The 9316-nt window shown below is 34.8% G+C and overlaps 1 protein-coding gene across 3 annotated transcripts; it reads right to left on the bottom strand.

Annotated features, from left to right (window-relative positions):
• Window positions 1–4369: 4369 nt before the first annotated feature.
• Window positions 4370–9310, bottom strand: LOC107473818 (protein PHOSPHATE STARVATION RESPONSE 1). Of its 3 annotated transcripts, none has more exons than XM_016093405.3 (8): window positions 8278–9310; window positions 7525–8173; window positions 7216–7426; window positions 7056–7132; window positions 6937–6976; window positions 6334–6391; window positions 5540–5609; window positions 4370–5161 (listed from the first exon to the last, which is right to left on the bottom strand). In XM_016093405.3, the coding sequence occupies exons 2-8, from the start codon at window positions 8164–8166 to the stop codon at window positions 4802–4804; spliced, it is 1458 nt and encodes a 485-aa protein (XP_015948891.1). In that variant the 5' UTR covers window positions 8167–8173; window positions 8278–9310; the 3' UTR covers window positions 4370–4801. The 3 variants fall into 3 exon arrangements, with proteins under 3 accessions (XP_015948891.1, XP_015948889.1, XP_015948890.1); XM_016093403.3 differs by having other exon boundaries at window positions 8293–9310; XM_016093404.3 differs by having other exon boundaries at window positions 7216–7414; window positions 8293–9310.
• Between the last annotated feature and the right edge of the window lie 6 nt (window positions 9311–9316).

The raw sequence follows: 9316 nt of genomic DNA, 5'->3' as shown, positions 1-9316 counted from the left end.
CTACAGCACATAGTCCTTAAATTGAGTATTTGTTTGTTTTTGTCTCAAACTTTTACGTATTTTCTTTTTTATTTGATTTGTTGCCATCTGTCCCTCAACTCTAACTAACTCTGCATTTAGCTTTTTTTTTGTTGTTGAATTATCTTTTTAGTCCTTACTTCATTTTTTTACTCATTATAATACTCTCTCCTTTAAAGACAATTTTATCCTCAAGGTTGAAGTGAGAAAAAAAACTTCATAAACTCTAGCATTTTTCCATGTGGCAAGCTCTTGAGGACTTGAGGAGTGCCTTTCTATTGCACCAATACCTGGGGTACCTCACTTTCATCCTGCATAATCACCTTTTTTACTAAGATCACTTGTGACATTATTATTGGACCTTGTTCATTAGTTGTCAATAGTAGTGAAATATATTGTTGAGTATCATTTTCACAAAATTTTTTTAATAACAAAATGTGAAATACTGACCAAATTGTGATTCATGATCTATCTTTAAATTATTAATTGTGTTAATATATTTTATTTTATTTTATTTATTTTTATTTCCATCCTTTCATCCAAACGAGACCTTAGGCTGTTTGCCTCCTATATGCATGTCTCATTTTAATCACCATTATGTGTTACTAATGCGACATTAATATGATTGGTAAGTTGAATTGATGCTTGTATGTATATCAACATGTATACAAGTAGTTGGGGCTGATCCATAATGAATACATTGATGACTTGTTAATGATACTCGTTAATGACCGAACGAGAGTCCACAAGAAATAATCGATGAGTAAAAAGAACTAAGAGGTATAAATTTGGATAATATTTGTTTTTGTTCTTTCTAAAATTATGGATTAAAATTATTAATTTAATAACTAATTTGTCGCAAATTGATACTCCATTTAAAGACCTTTTAGAAAAATAAAAAAAATTATATTTGAATATCTCATATAAAAAAATTTATTTATTAACTATGTTTGAGTACAACAATATAAAAATATTTATTTATTTATTTAAGATGTAAAAATATTTTTTAAATAAAAAAATCTTTTCAAAAAAATATAAATTATAAAAAAATATAAACTGTAACTTCTAAAAAAAATGTTCTTTTATTTTTCTATTATTTTTAAATTTATCAAACATATTAAAAAAATAAAAAAATTTGTTAACAGCTTAATAACACCTAACCAAATTCTTATGACTTAAACAAAAAAAAAATAGAGAGAATTTAAACGTAACCCAAGAGGTTATGGGAGATAAGCCTCAATATAGTCCCTGAAGTTGTACTCGAGCCTCATAGTAGTCCCTAAACTTAAAAGTTACTCATATTCATCCCTGAAGTTGTACTCCGGGACTCAAACTTGTCTTTCCGGCAATTTCTGCCCACCTGGTGCTACCGGAAAGCTGAGTTGGCAGGCTTCGTGACACGTGGGCATTACAACGGCTAGCTGATGTGGCAGAGTAAACTGTCCGGAATCAATTTGGTCCCTCAAATCAAGTTAAAACCCTAATCCTCAATTTTGAAGCCCACAGCGCTCTGTCTTCTCTTCTCTTCGTTTCTCTGTTCTTGTCTTCCTCATCTTTGAAGCCCGACTGTTATGGCAAGCGTGAACAATGCAGTTGGGAGCTCGAATAACCCACGATCATTTGGAAGCATCATGAGGAGAATGAATAGAAACAGAGAATCGCGTTTGCCAGAATGGTGTGACTGCGGGTCGAGACCAATGCTGTGGTGGTCAGGGATGGATTCTAATCAAGGGAGACCGTTCCTGGGTTGCCCAAACTACAATGTAAGTATTATTGTTGTTGATTGCTATATTCATGGATATAAAAGTTGCTGACTGAATTTTCTTGGCTGTGCAGACTGTGGGTAACAAATGGTGTGGATTGTTTTTGTGGGTTGATAAAGTTTTGGAAGAAGATATCATAGCATGTGATGATAGAACAAGGCATTCAGTTGACAATGAAGGATGGAAGATGAATATTGCTTAGAAATTTGGTAGATTAGAGGCTGAAATTAGGGTTCTAAAAATGGGGAGAATTTTGATGTTTGTGTTCATGCTGCTGATTGTAGTTGGTATTCTTGTATTAAAGTTGGATAGACAACAGGGTCAACTGTATCTAGCCAAAAACAAATGACATGCATGTTATATGCATATGTTGTTCATGTACTTGTTCCTGTCCTTTTATTTGAAAGAAATGCAAATTAAAGTGTTTGATTATATGCATACTTCTGTTCCTACACTTCTGTTTAATGAAATGAAAATGGACAGGGTCTAAATTACTCTTAATTCTCTAACACAGGACAAAATATAACCAAAAAGCTAACAAAACTCAATTCAAGAAAATCATAATTCATATTGGTAATGTTTCATCCAAAAAAGACATTATAGAGCCAAAACACCAAGTATATCAAAGTTGTTAACATTTTGACCTCATAAGTTTCAGATACTAAAATCCCAAACACTAGGACAATGTTTAAGAAAGCATACATGGTAAAAAAAACTTCAGCAAAATAGATACACAAAGACACCATGTGTCCCCTGTCCCTAAACATAATCATCCTAATCTTCATTTTTTGTGCTTGGGTTCCTTGAATCCAGGGGTGGACACAAACTTCATGAAGTTTGCAAGCCTTGTAGCATTCCTCTGTGTTGCACCTTACATAGGGTTAGGTGGGGGATTTCTTGCTGGTTGACTGCTTCCTGGTGGATTGCTACTCCCTGAAGTTGTTTTTTCATCATGTTTGGAGAACTTTCTTTTTAGAGGGACCACATCATGAACTCCAAATTCTTGAACTGCTCAGAATAATTGCTACTTTCATTTGCTATAGTATAATCCCTAATACTGTATGTAGAAAAATTAAAGCACCAGATCATGACATAATCGTAAATTCACAAGAAGTACGATTAACCATAAAAAATTTTAATTTTCACAACATATCCGACTTCACCCAGAAATAAAAGCTGATAATCTTTGAGCAATAAAACTCAATACACACAAGCTTAAAATTTGCAGCATAGAACAAATATACAAAATATTTCTAGTGGTTTTTTTATTCCCTTAACTATTCTATCTTAATATTTGATGTGACAAAGAAAGGAATGGGAAAAGGGTAAAAGTTGACAATACAGAATACAAACTCTAATTTCGAAAAGTTTTCAAATCACAATTCAGTACTTCAGTTTTTACTAAAAATCATGTATGATTTTTTGCCCCCACCATAGCCATTATATTTTAGTTTCTGGTCTTCTTCTATCAAGAATAAAAATTCTATTTAATTAAAAAGAGTAATAAAATAAGTCATCAACAAATAGAAGTTTCAAACTCCAACGCAGCCCAATTCAACACAAATAAAGAAAACCAGGTTGGTTAGTTACAAAAATTTTAATTTTGCAATGCAGCAAATAAAAAGGGTAAGTGGGTAACGTTGAGGAAGGGGGGTTTTAGCGTGAAACGACGTCGTTTCATGTCATTTTGGCGTCACAGCAAATACTACGTCGTTTCTGTTATGCCAACGTGTCATGAAAGAGGCCAACTCAGCTTTTCTGTAGCACCAAGTGGGCAGAAATTGCCGGAATGATGAGTTTGAGTCTCGGAGTGCAACTTCAGGGATGAATATGAGTAACTTTTAAATTCAGGGACTACTATAAGGCTCGAGTGCAACTTCAGGAACCACTTTGAGACTTGAGTGCAACTTCAAGGACCACTTTGAAACTTATCTCGAGGATATGGAAATGTTGAAAAGGCATCCCGAAGAACCTTCACCCGATCGGTGAAAATGAAATTGTTACTGGGAGAGGAAACAACCTTGGAAAGAAGATTTGATTGATTAATTCAAGCCTACAATTTTTTCAAGAAAAACCTGACACAGATTGACACGCATAGCGAAAGTTGGGATGACCTTTGAACCTGGAATCTATTATCTGAGAGAGAATTTCTCCATCTTCAATGGGTTATTATCTACGTTAAGATTATGTCATAATAAATAGCTCTTACTGGATGTAACGTTTCACTTATATATATATAACGATTAGTGATTGGAGTAAATTAAAGCAGTCAAAATCAAATTTTTCTTCCAAACACACCCTAAACATGAAAAACGAAACATGTCCTTACAAGGAAAAGGAAATATCAAACATGTCATGTAAACAACCTACAGCGTGTGGAATTGGTAACAGACGTGATGCCATTGTTAAAGCCACCTGCAAGTAAGTCCTAAGGTACTTATAATTGACAATGATAAGAACTAGGAAGAGGAAGCATCCTCTTTTCCTCAATTAAAAGAAACAGTTCATATTTATTTGGGATTCCTCACCTATGAAGTATTATGTGATGTCTGCTCATTATCTCAACATTAGAAAATCTCATCCTCACATGACTAGAATACCACCAAATAATGGTGTTGAAGAATATCATAATCAAAATTTCAACTCAAATCACAATAATTTATTTTACATTAGAGGTGTCCTATGGAAGGAGAGGAGATAAGTGACCTAGTAGAGCATTGAACCTACGATATCAATGATATCACCAAGTTCAGCTACAGCAGCATCAATAACAACATAACAATGGTATTTACAGATCGCCTACCATGGCAGACTGCAAATAGCAGAATTCGATCCTAAGCATTTCAACCGATTGAGTCAACTTTACCTAATGTTTTAGAATACATATCCAAGAACTCATGTGGCTAGAGAACTCATCAGGTTATGAAGTTCTATCCATCATTCAGTATAGTATTTCTTACTAAAATATAATTTATGCATCAATATTGTAAGTTCATCGCAGATGCGGCAGCTCAGATGGCTTACTCATCTTTTCTTTGACGCTTCGAGGCTTGAGCAGCATCATCGTTAGCATTAGCATGCTGCTTAGGATTCTCAGAAAGTTGTGTTTTGGGAGAATCATGTTTCCCCCCTATTTCCACTGAGCCTTCCACAACCTTGGTGCTGCCGATAGCTTGATCAGGTCCTGGCTTGTAATTGTCCACCATTGATGCGCTTTTGGCTGGAACATCTTGCATGGCATCCAAAGAGGATCCAGATGGATTTTCAGCAGTAGATAATGATGCCTTAAACATTTCAGTCTCGGGTTTACATTGCTTCTCAAACATCATCTGGAGATACCTTCCTTGTTCTTCTATTCGCAACTGTAGATTTCTTTGAATCTAACAGAAAAAGAAGTGAATCAGATCAAAGAAAAAGATACCATAAGAGAACCGAGTGGGATGTCTCAGACAATGCATTTCGGGAAAGAGCTTACAAAATAGGAAGCAAACAGAGAACAAGCGCAAGGGTAGAAAAATTAACTCCTCTCTTTATAGGAGATTATCACCAAGCTAAAACTCACTAATAGTTCATTTCATTTACATTTCAAAGCCTTTAAATGAAGTTTAATCTCTCATCAATGTTATAAAACATGAATTTTCCATAGTAAAGACAGTGGCAGCAGAAACAGAGCTTGCAACAAACCTCTGAACAACATATTGGTTTAAATGCAATGCATTAACTACGTCAGGAGTTCCTGAAGGAATAAAATGTCATACCTCAAGTTGTTCATGCAACTGCTTCTGAACCACCATTTGCAGTCGCAGAGCTTCAGTGATATCAATGCCACTGTCACCAATGGAATAGTTAAGACAGCTGAAGAATTACTGTGTGTGACATACGACCAAAAACCCACATAAAACCACTCAATAATGACCCAAGCTCCCTATTGCACCCTTAATCGTGGACTATTGAATACTCTTAACAGAACACTTCTTGATCCCTAATCTAATCAGTTATAGTCCTTGCAAGATCACTTCTTGACGATTTCTCTCTTTTATTTTAATCCTTACTTTTGTTTTACAATCATCCCTTAGTTTCCAGCTTATATGCACTTTTCTCATACTTAGTAGTATGGTATGGGCAATAAGTCTCTTCAGAAAGATGAATTTACAGATATCTTGCATGAGATTTATGTGTGTAACACTCCAAATGAAACTAACTAGCATTATTAAACTAAATAAACAACGAACTAACATCAAATGAGAGATGACAAAACTTATGCCCACTTATTGAAGCAAAAAAAAAAAAAAAACCAAGTTATGCCCTCTACAGAACAAGCTACACATATAATTTGGGTTTATTTTCAAAATCAATTAGCTTCCACAGATCATAAGCTATTTAATCTTCAGCTTATGTAACATTTGTACCAGCAACGTCACATTAGAGAATGAAACGTTGTCTAACAATCTGATGTATCAACAATTTTGATAGGCAATGTATCAAACTATCAATACTTATATTAACATTACATAACAGAAGTATATAAAATAAGAGTACAGAGTTTACTTACGTTCTCAAATCTAGTGATGCCATCTCTTCAATGGAACTTGTTTTTTTCTCTGAGACTCCTGTCAACAATAGTTGAAACAAACTGTACATTAGCTGATAAACACTGGAGGAATGGCTTTAGATTTGAAGGGCGTGACTTCAGAAAAACCACTCATACCACTTTCAATCATCAAAAGCAGAACTAAAGTTCCATAGCAAAATTTAACAATATCCAGTCCTTAGGACAAATAAACTTGTATTTTTATCCACATTTGTGCAACAGCTTCTACATTTAGAAAACTTGACAAATACAGGGAACGAATCCATGGAAACTTACCTCTTAAATTCTTAATCAAAGCCCTTTATACAAAATTTAAGACCCAAGAACACCAATGTAAAAACCTTACATCATTAAATAATTTGTCAATTCAAGAGTATTTTTCTAAACTAGACACTGAATGAACAGTATTAGGAATTAATAGATATTAAATGAAGTATGGTATATTGATTTTAATCCTACTGAATACTTTGCAAAAGCTCATCCTACGGTCATAATTTACACCAATGTCAGAAATATTTGTAGTTTATGCATGCAGCTTCACATACTACAATGCATGTTATGTACCTTCAGACGAGTCGGGTCTATATCTAGCTGTCCTGTATTTCTGCATTTCAAGTCATATACAATTCAGCAAAATAACAAGCCAGCAAATAAATCAAGGGAGTCAAGCAAAGTACACCTACCTGCAAGTGGCTTTTGACATGATATATAGTTAAGCCTTCAACTTTCATGAGCTTCAGCACACCCTTAGGAGTAGCTCCTGTAGATTAAAAAAAAAAAATAGCAACACATGAAGGACTGAAGCTTAGAATCTCTGGACTTAAGAAAGAGATACAAACGTACTTTCACTCCCACCAAGTTGGTTGACAGCATCCACGAAGGCCTCATGAAGTTCTGGAGTCCAACGCATTCGTGGCTTGGAAGGAGCAGATTTTGCTGAGGAAGAAGGGGCAGCACCAGCGCAATTTTCTTCAGATGAAGCAGGAAGTTGTTGATGGCCTTCGGATGGATGCCCTGGTAATTGCAAAGATGGTTTTGAAACCTGGAATGGCTCCTAAAGCAACAACATGAGACCCTAAGACACTCCTTGAATAAATTACTAATCTGTTTCCTCTGAAAGCTAATATTGATTTCAGTTATGAAAAGCTTAACCTTTGGCTCAGGATCTGGAACATTATCAGCAAGAAGATCATTCAAATTAGAAGTTAAAGTATCATCATCACTGATTAGCTGGTCAGCCCACTCCTGCCAATCATTTTGCTTACAATATTCCTCAGATGCCATGATAGTGCAGGCACCACTTTCTACCCTACCACTATCGATGGAAGTATTTGCGGGAAAATCCAGAAAGCTTGGCACAGAATCAGTATGCCAGGAGGCACTGTTTTCATTAGGAAAATGCCTTGATGGTTTGGAAGGTAGTGGTCCACTATTTGAAGAAAATGGTGGCAATGTAGCCATATTAGTTGATGAATGTGAAATAATGTGAGCATTTCTAGAATGCTTTTCATGAGGTGAAAGGGATGAATGGTGAAGAGCAGTTGAATATCCAGGAGAAGATGAAAAGATATGTCCAACTGCTCCGTTGTTATTTAAATGACCAGAATGAGTTAAAGGTCCACTCATCAGCCCTTCTTCTACAAAAGCAAGAGGTGAATCAGGCAACTTATTATATGTCTCTTCTAGGGGTGTTGGAAGGACTGCCAAGGATGAAGATAGTGCTCCAGACATCCCCATGACATTGTGTTTCTCCGCACTTGATCTTTCAATGGATATAGAAGGACGGGCTTCCATTATTTGCCTTAATTTTTTACCAAAAAAAGAAAAACAAAAAATAACACGTATCAGTTATCACACAACCAATAAAATGTTAGACTTTGCATTCTCACTCCTTCTAATGCTAACCAGCAAAGTATTTACAAATTGCTTTCAGCTATTGATGCCTGATGCAGACTTGTCATCAATCTTCAGATCTGTGAAAGAAAAGGCACTCTTTAGTCTGTGAGATAAAAATTTAGAAAATTTGTCCTTTAGTAAATCCTTATTTATCAATCCAATACTATAAACAAGCCAAAGCTTGATAGTCAAATATAGATATACTATATGTAAACACCGTCGTCAATGTCATATGAAAGATAAATATTCAACAATGATATAATTTGTAGTTCATAACGATTTCAGTCCACAAAGAATTCACAATCCCCAAAATCCTAAACCCTTATTCTCTATCTGTCTTGCATGTTTCAGGCTCACGTTCGGTTGTTTTGTGTACTTACAGTAATGAAAAATCAGAATCGTGAAGAAGTTCCAGTAACAAAAATTGTAAGAAAAAAATTATAAGGCACTCAGAATATGGAACCACCTCTTTATTCTTGTGATCAATACTGGGATACAAAACAAACCTCATACAATTTGGGAAATACACAATTGGTCAATGCTTACTTTTCAACCCCAAACAAAATAAACTTCCTGATGGTAGCTAAGAATCTGAATTCCCAAGGTGAAGATTCTGAGACCTAATCTTTCGTTGTTAGCAATATCTATGGTTGCCAAGACAAGTTTGTCTATGACTGCTCTAGTAAATACAAAATAGAATTGGTATATAACCAACTCTCCCTCCAAAGTGTGAGAAAAAAAAAATGTCTTAATTTAGGCATTTGAAACAATAACAACCAACAACTAATTCCTATAAGCTGTTATCAGCTACACAAATTTGACAACTTTATTCCTTCCAATATCATTATCATAACATAGTGATCTACGGCTACATGACCCCAAAAAAAAAAATTTCTGGTTCCTCTCAAAGAAAAAAATTTATTATTGCTATTAAATCTTCTACTTAAAATTAAATAAACAAATAGAACTTAGTACGAGTGTTCTCTACCAATTATCTTTCCTTTCAGCTTCTTACCCTATTGGCTACTATCTCCACGAAGTTCACGTT

The sequence above is a fragment of the Arachis duranensis genome, chromosome 2, assembly GCF_000817695.3.
Source record: "Arachis duranensis cultivar V14167 chromosome 2, aradu.V14167.gnm2.J7QH, whole genome shotgun sequence".
In the NCBI taxonomy this organism is placed as follows: Eukaryota; Viridiplantae; Streptophyta; class Magnoliopsida; order Fabales; family Fabaceae; genus Arachis; species Arachis duranensis.
Note: the sequence above shows the minus strand (reverse complement) of the source record. Positions and strands in the feature narration are given on the sequence as shown.